The sequence below is a fragment of the Bubalus bubalis genome, chromosome 16, assembly GCF_019923935.1.
Source record: "Bubalus bubalis isolate 160015118507 breed Murrah chromosome 16, NDDB_SH_1, whole genome shotgun sequence".
NCBI lineage: Eukaryota > Metazoa > Chordata > Mammalia > Artiodactyla > Bovidae > Bubalus > Bubalus bubalis.
The window spans coordinates 860,716-877,091 of record NC_059172.1 but is presented as its reverse complement, the minus strand read 5'-3'; the positions used below and the strand labels follow the sequence as shown (position 1 = coordinate 877,091).

Below are 16,376 nucleotides of genomic sequence, written 5' to 3'. Positions count from 1 at the left end.
CAGTTTGCTAACAGTGTTTTTGCAGATTGGCATGTGTGAAAATTGGAGACATTGACCTACCTGTGCACAAGCCTTGGTCTTCATTCAAACTGGCCTTCAGCACTGCTGATCTGGTTGGCAATATCTAGGAAATGATGTTTTAATGTGCTTTTTATCCTATTGTACATAAAATTTCACAAGCATAATTATTAACATTGTAGATATTTGTCTCTATTAATACTCTCAAGTGGAACATAAGTATTTGGTAAGCTCTTAAGTTGAAAAAATATTAAAGAATTATATTTCTTTTTTATTTCTCTCCCCATCCACTTCTGTTAGCAGGTACCAGGTCTGCCAAGTTCTGGAGATATAAAAATAGAGGGAGATGGTCCTGCTCTTGAAGATCTCATCATTTAGTGGTCTTCACTTTTAGAAGAGACGGTGAATGTAGTGACAAAATCAACATAATATCAAGGACAGTTAAATGCATGCACCTAATCATTTCTAATCTCTGTAAATTTCTGCTTTTTATGTTCTAGTAAAACAGCACAAAACAATCACTGAACTTGAGGAACCAGTGTTCTAGAGAGAGAAAAAAATAGAAAGCATTTGAAACATTCATTCAGGCTCCTTTTCTTAGAGACATTTTGAATTTCTTATTTTCATTTTCATCTTCTCTCTTGAAGAAAGGAACTTGAATGCCATGAGAATATCTTCAAGCCTTGCTAAAAATTATTTACAAGATAGCATCACTGGTAATGGCCGAGAGTTTGCAGACTTTCGGCTGCACCCCAGGCCTCTAAATCATTATACGTGTTGTAACATGATCTCCAGGTGATGTGTTGGCTCATTAAAGTTTGAGAAGCACTGCTGACGGCACCCCACTCCAGTGTTCTTGCCTGGAGAACCCCAGGGACGGCGGAGCCTGGTGGGCTGCCGTCTATGGGGTCACACAGAGTTGGACACGACTGAAGTGACTTAGCAGCAGCAGCAGCTGATGGGCATCAACTCAGCATGTACTCTAAAGGCAAACCCTTTAGAGTAGTGATTCTCAAAGTATGGTCCCTGGGCAGTATCAGTATCATCTGAGAACTTGTCAGGAATGCAAATTCTGATGTCTTACCAAATCAGTAAGATGGGGCTCAGCTAGCTGTGCGGAGCTACAGTGGGCTCTACAGGTGGGCCTGATGTCTGCTAGTTTTGAGGACCATTGTTTAGAAGTTGGTTGGTAAATTAGGTTAAAGCAGGAGAAATCAGTCTTGTAAATCCTCACGCCTAATTCCTCAGGGCTTCGCCTTCTCAGGTGCACAGGATAATTGAATTCTCTTACAGTCATTATTGTTTTAGTGCTCAAACATGGAGATAGAAGTTATACGATCATAGGGAGTTTTAATAAAGTAAACGTTAGTGCATAAAAACAACCCCATAATTGAAGATTTAGACTCTAAAGAAAATGAAATAGAGCCTTCTACCAATCTTCTAATCATATCTAAAAGACCTGCCTCCTGCTTTGATAGTCACATTACAATTTGTGCGTGAGTTTTACAGGCATTAATGTAAGCTTTCAAAATTCACTGTTCCAGGGGAACAAAATATTTGAATAAAAAGTGTTAGGTTTCAGGCAACGAACTACCTTGATGATATATTTATGAATACTGATATATTATTGAACTAAATAATATATATAATAATAATATATCATTATTATTGATATATTAACAAACTAAAATGATGATATATTTATGGCACATGTGTGCTGCCCAGAGCTGGTAGTTGACTTTTCACACCTGAGTGTGTCTTTAGCTATTTTGGCATATAAATCCGCTGCTCCTAACTTCCTGTTTCTCGAGTAGGATTTCATTTCCAATCTCAGCCAATGAAGCCTTCCTCAGGATTAAGAGGACTCTTAGTCCTTTTCTCTTTGACATGGACTTGTGCTGGGGATTGGTCAGGTATAACATATTTGCAGAGGAGGGTATTTTTTAAATGTTGAAAGATGGAGCTTTCAACGTGACTTTTGAATTATTCATGATTTTGGTCTCACTGAATCCTAGCAATAGCTGAGGATACATATAGTGAAGGAGGTTTATTTTAGATGTTTGATCTTAAGATGTTTTCTGAGACTCAAGAGTCTGCCCCAACTTGAGAGTTGCTTTTCTCAACTCCCCTTCTCTTCTGACCCCTTTCAGAGCATGTCAGATTCCTGGGGCTCAAATACTTGAAGTGGGTTAAATGTAAGGAGCGTGGGGTGGCCGGGAACATAAGGAGACTTCCATGGGCTGCGGCAGGACCTCAGGACTCTGAGTGTGACATGCTGGAAGGAAACCTTATCTAGGACTCTGTTGTCCTTGATATTATTCTTCATAAATCCATTGTGTCTGAGAGGAAGAATTCAACCCTTCCTATGTGGAGTGATCAATTGTCTTGGTTTTCCTTATGCTTTTCCTGTTTTAGCACTAAAAATCTTCCTTCCTGAGCAAATGGGATGGATGATTGCCTTATGCATGAACTTTGGTTTGTCAGTTTCTGATGTTGAACTTTCAGAGTTTCTGTAAGAATGTACATGTTCTCATCAAGTTACCTGTTTCACAAGGCCACCTAGATCTGCTGTGTGAGCACTGGGAAGGGTCGTGGTGTGTTTATTGTATGCTTTTCTTTCCTTTACTTAGGAAATATTTAAAAAGACAACAATAAAATCACATAAATACTCATTGACCCACTCTCCAGCTTTATGAAATCCACAATAATCGGCTACACTTGCTTCCATTTTAATTTCTGGTAGAATCAAAGTTCAGGTAAAGTTGAAGTCCCCATGGCCACCCTTGGTTCTGTTCTCTTCCCTCTTTGTCCAGATGGAAGCTTGGTCATTTTGCATTTCTCTATGCATTTTATAATTCTATGTCGAATAGATGGATCCATAAACCTATGTTTTGCAGGCACTCAAAACTTTTATTTGTTCCATCCTACAGCTTTTGTTGTTCTTCAACACTATTTAGAGATTTATAAGTGTAGGCTTGGTTTAACTCTTCTCTGGTACGCTATTGAGTGAATCCATCATAAATCGTCTTCATTTTTCTGTTGATGGGTAGAACATGTCCATGTTTGTCTGTTACATGTAATGTCTGTACTTGGGCGTTTTTTTTTTGCATGCCCAGGATCATGAGGCCACAGGTGTGCAGGTCGGAAAACCAACTCTCTCTTACCCCATTGTTCTCTAACGAGGTGCAACAGTGGAGTTTTCCCAGCAGAAGGGCAGCTGTTCTCATTTTCACCAGCACTTGCTGCTTGCAGATATCTTACTTTTTGACAATCTGAGGGGAAGATAAGACTAACTCAGGCTGAATTTTTTTCTGAACTTTTAAATTTTTAGGTGATAATAGATTCATATGTAACTGTGTAATACTTGGCAGTTGTATAAGACATGCTACAGACAGATAAGTGTACCTTTTACTCAATTCCATCCAATGGTAACATCTTGCAAAACAGAGTGCAATATTACTTTAGGATGTTGACATGGGTACAGCCAAGCCACAGAACATTTCCGTCACAACCCCTCAGGTTGCCCTTTGACAGTCACATCTACTCTCCTGAATTCATCATGCCACCTCGCTTCCCTCCCACCTCAGTCTCTTATCTCTGGCAACTATACATCTATTCTCCATTTCTTGATTCTTGTCATCTCAAGATGCTCCCTAAATGGAGTCATACAGTATGTTAGTCCCAGGGACTGGCTTTTCATTCAGAAAATTCCCTGGAGGTCTGCCTACATTGTTGTGTGTATCAATACTCCATTCCTTTTTGTTGATGAGTAGCATTCCATGACATGGTTATACCATCGTTTAACCATTCACCCATTGAAGAGCATCTGGGATGTTTCTAGTTTTTTGTTATTATGAACAAAGCAGTTATAAACATTTGTATAAATTTTGTGTGAATATACATTTTTATTTTCCTGGGATAAATGGAGTTCGATTTCTGGATCATATGGTTGTTGTTGTTTAGTTACTCAGTCATGTCTGGCTCTTTTGCGACCCCACAGACTGTAGCCCACCAGGCTCCTCTGTCCCTGGGATTTCCCAGGCAAGAATACTGGAGTGGGTTACCATTTCCTTCTCCAGTTCATCTTCCCCACCTGGGGATCATACCCACGTCTCCTGCACTGGCAGGCAGATTCTTTACCAGTGAGCTTCCAGGGAAGCCTGGGTCACATGGTAGTCATATGTTTAGGTTTTAAAGAAATCGAGAGACTAATTTCCAGGGTGGTAATATTTTACATTGCCACCAACAATGTATGAATGGTTCAGTTTCTCCACAGCCTTGTTAAATACGACTTGATGTCATATTTTTATTTTAGCTACTCTGATAGGTATATAGTAATATCTCCTTGTGATTTTAATTTATATTTAAATAATGGCTAATGGTGTTGGCTAAGATCTTTTCATGTGCTAATTTGCAATCTGTGCATCCTCTTAGTGAAAAGATTACAGGTTATATAATTTTCATTTGGTTGCTGAGTTTTCAGTATCCTCTGAGGCTCCTTTTAGTATTCCAAGTCAACTAAGAAGATTTATGTTAAGTGAAGACCACATAAATTGCCAACTTAACTCTTTATATCTCACGTCCTACCCAATCCAGTAATTTTAGGGTATTGTGACATTCTTCTAGAGCCTAGCCCACATAGAAAATTATATTAGAAAATGATTCCCTTTCTCAGATACAAAAATTACTGTCCAGTTATATTTAGCAGGAAAAGAGGAAGCACCACAGACACTCAGTTTCTATAGAAGCAGAGTTGCTCAGTTTTAGTGTTTTGGACAAGTCATTATTGCTTCATCAGCCCTTACTTCATCCTTTTACACATCACTAAGCTGTGCATTCAAATGTAGAAACAAAGGCTTGCTTAGAGGAGCTTCAGTTGAACATGGGAGATCAAAGGTGCTCTATACTGCACAGCAACAGTGGTACGACATACTGGTATTGCAGTCTCACGGCGCCAGCTCTTCGGTGGCTTTGGAGAACTGGGTCAGAAGATTTTACTTCATATTGAAGGATGTATGTGTAGTATGGGTATTTTCAGAGGATGAAGTAATATGCTGAGACCGTCTTTAGCAGAATTACTCAGCTCTAAGACTTTTTTTTTTTTTTTTAATTAGCAGAAGAATGATGCTGCAGTTCATGGGGTTGCAAAGAATTGGTCATGAGTTTGTGAGTGAATAACAGAAGGATGTTCTCTTTGTTTATATTAACTGTGCTAAAATTTTCTGGGCTGATCTGTGTAACAGCAACACTAACAGAAAATGTTTCTTTTCTACTTCTTAGCTGTGAAAGTATGCTGCAGCTATTTTTGGTTCTATGCCAAGATTAAACCCACACTATTTCACAATTTGTACATGAATCCTGATGAAGCATTTTTAGGAGATGACTGCCCTGTAACCTATGTTTCACCAGATGCTCATTATGAATTTTTCTACTATTCTAATAAATGTGGCATCGTAACCAAAGTAAGAGGAATGGCTATTTTACCTAAAATCTGAATGTTGTATGGTTCCTTCAACAGCCCCCAAACCAGAAGTCATTAAGTTTTTATCTATAATAAGGCTGGACTGATTTATTTAATAGTCACATTCAGGACAGAGGAAATTAATGAAGGAGATGATAAATACTTATTTTCTTGTTGGGTAATAACTGCAAACTCTAATGTGAACCTTGTAGATATAAAATTCAATTAGTGACAGAAAAGTCAGGGAGATGGCAAGTTAGAAAGTTTCCACATCTCACAAGCTTATCATGTTATGTTGCAGCATATAAAGTGATATATTACAGTTTATAACATTTGGCCTGGTGCAATCAGAAGGAGGAAATAACATAGTTAAGCATCAGAAGGTTTTTCAAAGTAGATGTCTCACATTCTCCAGCCCCACCCAATCCCGCTGACCAGAGACTTTGATGGGCCTTACGGGGCACAGTGAATGATCAACTATACCAACTGCTCAAAAAGTCTGATTGGGATTTTGGCTTAATTTAAAAAATGTTAGCAGCCTACAAAAGTTTGCTGTAAAATTACTTGCTATTTTGCTCCCTATCCCAAATGGAATATTAAATAATAGAATTTTCCCAGTCTAGCTGAATGTCAAATATTGGGTTCCACAGAAAGCAAAATTTAAGGTGGAGTTGAGCATGCAGGATGTTTTATTAAGAAGTGTCTATTTTTATGCCAGTACCATAACGTTTTAATTAATATAGCTTTGTAGGGTAGGTTTTTTTCCCAAGAGGAAACAGTTCCGTTGACACAGCTATAGATTCAGTGTGTCGGTGGGAGGGACCACATTGAGGATCATCTTACGCTGCCATTCTGAACCAGATGGAGTGTGACTCGTGATGCCCCCAGCTTTGCTTTTCTCTCTTGCTTTGACTATTCAAGGTTTCTGCAGTCAATACAGCTTCAGGGTAGTTTCTGTTTCCTGTGAAAAGTATCACTGGGGTTTGGATAGGGATTGTGTCTACTCTATGGATGGATGTGGGTAGTATGGATATTTGAACAATCTTAATTCCTCTGATCCACGATCATGGGGTAGCTTTCCACTGTTTGCCTTCAATTTCCTTCACCAAAGCCTTATGATTTTCGGTGTTAGATGTTCTACTTTCTTAGTTAAATTTATCACTAAGGATCTTATTTTTTGATCTATTGAAAAAATGGGACTTTTTCCTTTATTTTTTCCATGTATTTTGTTGTTGTACAGAAACACAATTTCCCCGGGATTTATGTGAGTAGAGGCAGCTCCCAGGTTCCAAAGTGCATTCATACGGGCTTAAAGCTCATACTCTCTACGACTAAGCAGTATTCCAGTTACAGCAGTGTTTCTCAAAAGGAGGTATAAGCAAACCTTCTTGAATTTGAATCACAAAGATCCTTTTTCTTTCGGTTCACAAGTGCTGACTGCCTCTTCTACACAAGCATTCTGCCAGACTTTAATGCTTGTGTCCATTTAGAAGATGGCTTAGTTTCTCATGAATGGAGGTTGACTGTGGTCACTTTTAGAGAGCTTGCAGGACCCACAACTTCCTATTCAAATAATTATTGAGTTTCCTGAGGCTCTTGAGACAAACATCTGCTTAAAATCTTTCTTTGTCTCTTTAGACTTTCCAGGAGACTCTTCTGCTTCAGACTAAAATCAAGTATATGTCAAGTAACTCTGGAGACACAGCTGAAATGCCCGTGTCGTGTGTCGTCACAAAACAAGCATGGTATGCCAGACTCCTGCCCTGGTTCTCGGGTCCATTTTAGTTTCCAAGATGAGAAACCGACCCTGAGAGATTAAAAGTCATAACTGGGGGAGGGGAGAAAGGACACAATCCTATTGGTAACATCAGTTTGTTGATTCCTGGCCCTATATATTTCAGAGTTATTTCAATTGTCTTCTAGGAAAAAGAGTAGCCTGCTAGGCTCCTCTGTACATGGAATTTTCCAGGAGAGAATACTGGAACAGGTAGCCATTCCCTTCTCCAGGGGATCTTCCCGACTCAGGGCTTGAACCTGGGTCTCCTGTCTTGCAGGCGGACTCTTTCCCATCTGAACCACCAGGGAAGCCCTGTATATAATACCAGGAATACTGAAAAATGGAATGACAATTTTTTTTTTAATACAACTGTCAGAGTTGCTGAAAATCTGATGTATCTTAACCAGCTCTTAATCAAATCTAGCTATTTTGAAGTGTGAACCCACATTCAAGGTTCCTGAAAGAAATAAGAAAGTCTAAATGATAGTATATGAACTCACTGAAGATTCAAGGTCAGCATGCTGGACTCAAGATGTGGGGAGAGAGATGGAACATGCTAGAACAGAATCCATAGGTTAAGATTAATTTTTTTGGTATCTTACCAACTTTTAAGAAAGCCTGTAATAATCAAGCTTTTTAGATCATAGCAACTTTGATCAGGTCTTGGCAAACTTCTGATTGTTGGTAGGACTTTATTTGGATAATTTTTCTGTTAGGTTCTTCTGGTTAAAACCTTGAACTGAGTTTTTTTTTTCCTTTCAGTGATTACAGAAGAGCCTTACTACATAGTGTTCGTCTCATAGATAATAACGACAATAAATAACAACTAGCAGTTACATATCACCATATTCCTGCACTGTTCCAGCACTTGTATAAATAGATTTGTTCTCCGTGACAGCTCAATGAGATAGATACTATTATGCCGATTTAGGGGTAAGGAGATTGAGGCACAGGGAAATTATTTACCTGAGGCCATTTTCTGGTAGATGGTAGAACCAGGAAGTAAACCCAGAGTTTGGTTTCTAAGCCCATGTTACTCAACACCACAAACACCGCCTGTGATGTTCTGGAACAATAAGCAGAAATCAATCCATCTACTAGTCATAGGAATTTGGTCTGAAGTTCAGTCTTGGAAACAGTAAGGTCTGAAAAGATCTTAGATTCATGTGATATTTCTATATTTTCTTCTCTCACTTTAGTATGTACGCTTTTAATTTTTATTTTATTTTATTTTTTTTTAGCATGTACCCTTTGTCAAATGAAACTGAAAGTGGAGATGATGAAACCAGCTCTGAAGACATGGAAGTTTCTTACATAATGCAGTCACAGTAAGGGTCCTCAGAACTGGCGTTTTGTGATTTTGTCCACGCATGTCCTAGACAGGAGCCAATACAGTTGGCAAGGAAATGTCCCCTATTTGTATTAAGGCATTTTGTGCCTAAAAAGCTTCCAATTCAGGAATGGGCAGTTCATGCATTCCTTCCTGTGTTTGTTGGAGGTGTTGCTGATCATGTGCTTTTGTTACTATGTCACTAACTTCCAGGGATCCCATTTAAGTAACAGCTGTCCTTCTGGGGTATCATATGAAATTCCATGATAAATGCAAAGATGAAAGAAATATCCATCAATTCCAACATCAATGGAGTTCTAAATCTTAAAAAAAAAAAAAGTGTCAAACTGAACCTACAAAGTGAAGGCTTAGATGTGTTGGTAATCCCTGGTGACGTGAGTTCAGGAGTGCCATAATGCTGGGTGGTTACTTCTTCCAGGAAGGACAGAATACCTTCGGGCAGTACAGTTCTTTCTCCTTGAGCCACATCTGAAGGGATATTAAGATAAATCCACAGGCATGTTGATTTGGGGTATCAATAAAGAGGTGGAGCTATGCAACAGAAAGTATCTGGATAGTCTTAGAAAATTTCGGTTGTACCTCATAGTTTAGCGAGGAATCATTCTACACTTAAGGATATTGTCCCAAGGGTAAAATGTTTTCCTTTCTCTTGAATTCTCCTCTTTTACTTTTAATCTACACCCTCTCTCCCATCCACACCCCCACACATATAAACTGCTTTACTGATGAATAGCAAGCTCATTGAAATAGTTAAATAATGTTTATATTGGGCCTGATTTTAAATTTTCTTCTATTTCAGGAACGATCTGAGTACTATATTCTCTCTGTGTGCCAAATGATGTAGAAGAAATGAGATCTATGTTCAAAGGCAACTTCTGAAATGACTGTTTAGGACTGAAGATTTAGTGTGTTTTATAGAAATCAGAGGAGCTGGCATGGAACTGAATGATACCCAATTGTCTGTTTCAAAAAGCTAATTTTTGATTTTAAATCAAATGGCATGTTGCCTTATCTTTTTTTTTTTTCTCAAAAAGACACTACCCCTGCTTTTAACTCCATGGAGACTTATTTATGAATAAAGGGTGTTCTATTACCTGTCTGTAATTATTGAAGGGCTGTGTCATTTTAAGCTTTGACGCTCACTATAAAGAGGTTTTTAAAGGCAGAATGACTAATTCTTCCCTGCTTGGTGGCTGATTCATAAGCTTAGCTAAGATTTAGAACTAGTTGGATCATTTATTCATTTGATGAACATGCTTTCATGGAATTTACATTTTGGTAGGGCACAGACTATTAAAAACACAGATATTCTATAAATTCCAGGAATGGGGTAAATGCTCCTTAGGAAAAACGCCTGGCAGAGAAGTGAGGCTGGTAACATCCGGGTGAGGGTTGCTCTTCTGCGTGGCGTCGGGAGATGCCTGCCCGGGAGGGGGCTGGCAGAGACCTGAAGGGCGTGAGCAGTGAGCCGTGCAGACCCGGGAGGGAAGGTCCTCCACGGGACCCCAGGCCCAGAGGGCTCACAGCAAGCCGGAGACTGCGGTCGGAGGGGGGGAGTGCTAATAAACCAGGAGAGACCCCCCTCCCCAGAACAAGGGGAGTGGAGAGCGGTAGCCTCTCAAAACTGACCTGACAACCTTGGTTTTACTTGAAACGGAAGGGCGCGTCACCGGGAAGTCTCGGGGCGACCTCGGATCGCCCAGGCTGCCGCGCGCGGAACAGACACAAGGGGGCGCGAAGGCCGAGCCGTGGCTCCGCCGCTCGGTCGCGTCCGACTCGGTGACCCCATGGGCTGGAGCCCGCCGGCTCCGCTGTCCACGGGATTCTCCGGGCAAGAAGCCTGGAGTGGGCTGCCATTTCCTCCTCCAGGAAAGGCTGAGTAGGGAAACCAATGCTAATGCTGGTACTCTTCAGCGGGAGGGTAGGAGGGCTTGCTAGACCAGTTCTCAGCGTTCTCATCTAGGGGCGACCTTTCCCTCCAGGGCACTAGACAAATCCGGAGAGGTTTTTTTCTTGCAGTGAGAGGTGGTGTTAGTGGTGGTGTGTTACTTAAGGCTACGGGGTACCGGCCAGTGATGCCACTAAACATCCTACAGAGAGTAAGATAGCACTCCCTACCTCCGCCCCCGCCCAGCATACACAACTGAGAATTTCCTGGGTTGAAGTTGAGAGCCCTGGGTTAGATAGAGCAGTGGAATAAACAAAGTGCTCAGATTTTGAAGAGATATATACCTGTATAGATATATCAATATAATCTGAGAAAGATTTGCAAAGAGTTGGATATGGGGGTATAAGAGAGGAATCCAGCAGACTTTACGATATTTGAGCTCCTGATGGGAATACCAGACCACCTGACCTGCCTCTTGAGAAACCTGTATGCAGGCCAGGAAGCAACAGTTAGAACTGGACATGGAACAACAGACTGGTTCCAAATAGGAAAAGGAGTACGTCAAGGCTGTATATTGTCACCCTGCTTATTTAACTTATATGCAGAGTACATCATGAGAAACGTTGGGCTAGAGGAAGCACAAGCTGGAATCAAGATTGCCAGGAGAAATATCAATAACCTCAGATATGCAAATGACACCACCCATATGGCAGAAAGTGAAGAAGAACTAAAAAGCCTGTTGATGAAAGTCAAAGAGGAGAGTGAAAAAGTTGGCTTAAAGCTCAACATTCAGAAAACAAAGATCATGGCATCTGGTCCCATCACTTCATGGGAAATAGATGGGGAAACAGTGGAAGCAGTGTCAGACTTTATTTTTTTGGGCTCCAAAATCACTGCAGATGGTGATTGCAGCCATGAAATTAAAAGAAGGAAGGAAAGTTATGACCAACCTAGACAGCATATTAAAAAGCAGAGACATTACTTTGCCAACAAAAGTCCATCTAGTCAAGGCTATGGTTTTTCCAGGGGTCATGCATGGATGTGAGAGTTGGACTATAAAGAAAGCTGAGTGCCAAAGAATTGATGCTTTTGAAGCGTGCTGCTGGATAAGACTCTTGAGAGTCCCTTGGACTTCAAGGAGATCCAACCAGTCCATCCTAAAGGAGATCAGTCCTGGGTTCATTGGAAGGACTGATGTTGAAGCTGAAACTCCAATACTTTGGCCACCTGATGCAAACAGCTGACTTTTTGGATAAGACCCTGATGCTGGGAGGTATTGGGGGCAGGAGGAGAAGGGGACGACAGAGGATGAGATGGTTGGATGACATCACTGACTTGATGGACATGGGTTTGGGTGAACTCTGGGAGTTGGTGATGGACAGGGAGTCCTGGCGTGCTGCGATTCATGGGGTCACAAAGAGCTGGACATGACTGAACGACTGAACTGAACTGAAAGTTGGAGGTGCCACTAACTTGATAAGAATGTGGGAGATCCTGGCTTAGAAGCTCTATTCGGTAGATGTCAAGTTTAAGATGTTCATTAGATTTCTAAGTGGAGAGAGCAAGTGGGTTTTGAACATATAGGTCTGGGGTTCAGAGGATGTGGTCCAGGCTGGATGTAGAAAATTTGTATTCATCAGCAAAAATTTAAAGGTGATAAGACTGGATGAGTTCAAGCAAAAAAAGTGAGGAAAAGAAGATAATGGGCTCAAGGCTCAGGTCTTGGGGTTTCTGATATTAAGAAGTAGCTGAAAGGAGACAGAAACCTCAAAGGAGGAAACCAGTAAGGTAGACTGGAAGCAAATCTGCCAGAGAGTGGAGTCCAGACAGCCACACAGATGGAGGTAATGATCACATCACTTGTTTCTGAAAGGTTAAGTAGGATGGATGAGAACTAAGAATTGACTATTCACTCTAGCGAACAGGCAGAGCACTGATGATGCTGGAAAAAGCGGTTTTGGTGGAGAGGCTATGCTCAAAAGTCAGGTTTAGGAGAGGATGGATAAGAAGTTGGAAAATGCAGAAACACTAATTTGAGAAGATATATGCATAACAGTGTTCATAGTGGCATTTTTTACAAATGCCAACCAATGGAAGCAACCTATCGACAGATGAATGGATAAAGATGTGATACACACACACACACACACACACACACACACTGAGATACTACCCAGCCATGAAAAGAGCAAAATCTTGCCATTTGCAGCAAGATGGATGGTTTTAGAGGGCATTATGCTAAAGTGAAATGTCAGACAGAAAATGACAAATGTCATACAATGTCACTTATATGTGAAATCTAAAAAATATAACCAACTAGTGAATATCACAAAAAAGAAGCAGACTCACAGAAAGAACAATCTAGTGGCTATCAGTGGGGAGAGGGAAGAGGGGAGGGGTGAGCCTCCGGTAAGGGGTTAGGAGATATAAACTGTTAGGTATAAAATAAGCTACAAGCATATATTGTACCACCTGGGGAATATGGTGAATACTTTGTAACTGCAAATGGAGTATAACCTTTAAAAATTGTGCATCACTACATTATACATCTGTAATTGATATAATATACAGCAACCATACTTCAATTCAAAAAAACAGAGGATAAAAAGAACCTGAAAGAGTATAAATGACTTTTCCTAGGAGTATGGCTGTCAAGAGAAGAATAGAAATTGGGTTTCTCACAAACACCAGTCAGTGTAACTTGCTTAACATCCCTGTGTTGATACAATTGCTTCCTCAAATGAATGCGTGATTTCTTAGATTTTCCATTTCAGTCTCAGGGCCTTCCACTTCCCCCAGCCATCTCTGCAGCCACCCCAGAATATAGATAACCTCTCCAGTCTTTCAAATACAAGAGTGATCCATAGATGAGCAAGGTTATTACCTGGGGGCTTATTAGAATGAAGTGTTACATATCAAGTCTAATTCAGTTCAGTTCAGTTCAGTTCAGTCGCTCAGTCGTGTCTGACTCTTTGCGACCCCATGAATCGCAGCATGCCAGGCCTCCCTGTCCGTCACCAACTCCCGGAGTTCACCCAGACTACTCAATTGAACTCTGTCTTTTAAGAAGATCCTTGCAAGATTTAAAAGCAAAATGCAAGTTTTTTTTTTTTTTTTAAGTAAATTGGGGGTAAGAGTGAGTCCACACGTTTACCTGGACCCTAAGAGATGAAGCTGAATCTCTTCTATCATAAGGGAAAGGATTTCAGGTGGGTTCTGTGGTATTCATTTCCCTCCCACTCCAACACCCTGTAGAGCTGGGATCCTTTCAGTATCTCCAGTCAAGAGAGACTTATTTCACTGTCCTTTTGTGGACAAGCTAAGACATAAGAAATAAATGGCTAGCCAAAATTGATTCCATTGCCCTCCCCAACTCATTTAGATAATTCTACACAGGTGCTTCTGTATCTAGGAGAAGGCAATGGCAACCCACTCCAGTACTCTTGCCTGGAGAGTCCCAGGGATGGAGGAGCCTGGTAGGCTGCTGTCTATGGGGTTGCGCAGAGTCGGACACGACTGAACGACTTCACTTTCACTTTTCACTTTCATGCATTGGAGAAGGCAATGGCAACCCACTCCAGTGTTCTTGCCTGGAGAGTTCCAGGGACGGGGGAGCCTGGTGGGCTGCCGTTTATGGGGTCGCACAGAGTCGGACACGACTGAAGCGACTCAGCAGCAGCAGCAGCTTCTGGGTCTAGTTTCCTTTTGCCTAGCTAAGTGAGAAGTTATTAGCAGAACAGTCTCCATTTTAGGTAACTCTTCAATTTCCTAATCAAAAAGAATATTGAATTTTCCCTGTATCATATGGTATGATAAATTGTGAAAAGGTTAAAGCACCTGGAAATACCCTTGATTCATCTAAAACTTCTAGACAGTTAAAGTAGCCCAATCCTTTCTGGAGGAAAGCCTCTTCCCCTTGCATACAGAGTCTGCAAATATCTTCTGTGAGGCAGGATCTTCATAAAAAGACACTTGTCTCCTTAAAAATCTGCTCCAACTATCCTTAATCCCATCAGACTGATAATAAGGTCAGGTCTCAGCAGAGCAAGAGGGGAAATAGAGTCTCTAGGGAGGAGGCTTAGTTAATCGAAAAAGAGAAGACATAAGTGTCCATCAGATTTTAGATATTTCATGGTTTTCATATGCAGCATGAAATTTTCATTTTCATGGTTTTCTAATGACTATGCTGCCATTCGAAAGGAAGTGTTAGATGCATAGGCAATGATATTTTTTAAAAACAGTGATTTATGATCCAGCAATCCCACTGCTGGGCATACACACTGAGGAAACCAGAATTGAAAGAGACACGTGTACCCCAATGTTCATTGCAGCACTGTTTATAATAGCCAGGACATGGAAGCAACCTAGATGTCCATCAGCAGATGAATGGATAAGAAAGTTGTGGTACATATACACAATGGAGTATTACTCAGCCATTAAAAAAAATACATTTGAATCAGTTCTAATGAGGTGGATGAAACTGGAGCCTATTATACAGAGTGAAGTGAAGAAAGAAAAACACCAATACAGTATACTAACGCATATATATGGAATTTAGAAAGATGGTAACAATACCCCTGTATACGAGACAGCAAAAGAGACACTGATGTATAAAACAGTCTTTTGGACTCTGTGGGAGAGGGAGAGGGTGGGATGATTTGGGAGAATGGCATTGAAATATGTATAATATCATATATGGAACGAGTCGCCAGTCCAGGTTCTATGCACGATACTGGATGCTTGGGGCTGGTGCACTGGGACGACCCAGAGGGATGGAATGGGGAGGGAGGAGGGAGGAGGGTTCAGGATGGGGAACACATGTATACCTGTGGTGGATTCATTTCGATATTTGGCAAAACCAATACAATATTGTAAAGTTTAAAAATAAAATAAAATTTAAAAAAGTAATTAAAAAAAATAAAATAAAAACAGTGATTTCCTTTTGGCTGTACTAGGTCTTCACTGGTGCACTCGGGCTTTCTCTCGTGGCAGCAAGCTGGAGCTGGACTCTAGTTGCGCTGCACAGGCTTCTTGCCGCGGTGGCTTCTCTCGCTGCAGAGAAGGGCTGGAGGCGCGTGGGCTTCGCTAGTTGCCACAAGTAGGCTCAGTAGTCGCTGCTCCCAGGCTCTAGAGCCCAGGCTCAACAGCTGTGGTGCACGGGCTTAATTACTCTGTGGCACGTGGGATCTTCCTGGACCAAGGATTGAACCCACATCTCCTGCTTTGCCAGGCAGATTCTTTACCACTGAGCCACCAGGGAAGCCACAGCCAATGATATTAAAATTCTCTGAGACAGTTTATATAAATAAACCTGTCAGTAATTCAATATAGAACAATACAAATTCCATTTGTTATGAATAACTAGATAGAGATGCATCCATGAAATGAAATACTTGTAAATAAAATTACCATGATGTCCTACAATAAAATATTATCTGGCTTGCCTGAGCATGGGGGTAAAGAATGTGTGAGTTACTGGTCAATAAGACATTTCAGTGTTATTCTGCATACTTCCTTACTGTTTCAATTGTTTGCCATACATTCCTATCTTGCATAATTAAGATAATTACCAGCTATAGTTCACTGATACTGTCTTTGTAAATTTAAATCTACTGAAGTTCCTTAATTCCTGGTTATTACTTAACAACACACACTCCAAAATAAAAACTCATTGATTTTATGAGACATAAAGTATAATTAAAATATTTAGTGGAAAGAGCTTTCCCTTGTGGTCTCTCATGATCACAGGTATATCTTGCAGCTTGTTCTTTGCTACATCACTGCATGGTCCTGGAAATTTCTATACTTTTGATAATTTTCACTAGCAATTATCCTATAATCAGAAGCCATCTATGAAACATGCTATATAATTTCTAAAGGT

The 16,376-nt window shown here is 40.6% G+C and overlaps 1 protein-coding gene across 3 annotated transcripts; it reads left to right on the top strand.

The window, feature by feature from the left end:
- Positions 1–1,774: 1,774 nt before the first annotated feature.
- LOC102415842 (oocyte secreted protein 1) lies at positions 1,775–9,711 on the top strand. 3 transcript variants are annotated; one of them, XM_006068062.4, is made up of 5 exons: positions 1,775–1,931; positions 5,299–5,480; positions 7,118–7,224; positions 8,498–8,584; positions 9,407–9,711. In XM_006068062.4, exons 1-5 carry the CDS (start codon positions 1,856–1,858, stop codon positions 9,444–9,446), a joined length of 492 nt encoding a protein of 163 aa, XP_006068124.1. In that variant the 5' UTR covers positions 1,775–1,855; the 3' UTR covers positions 9,447–9,711. The 3 variants fall into 3 exon arrangements, with proteins under 3 accessions (XP_006068124.1, XP_044784994.1, XP_044784995.1); XM_044929059.2 differs by having other exon boundaries at positions 8,498–8,590; XM_044929060.2 differs by lacking the exon at positions 8,498–8,584.
- The last annotated feature ends 6,665 nt before the right edge of the window (positions 9,712–16,376 follow it).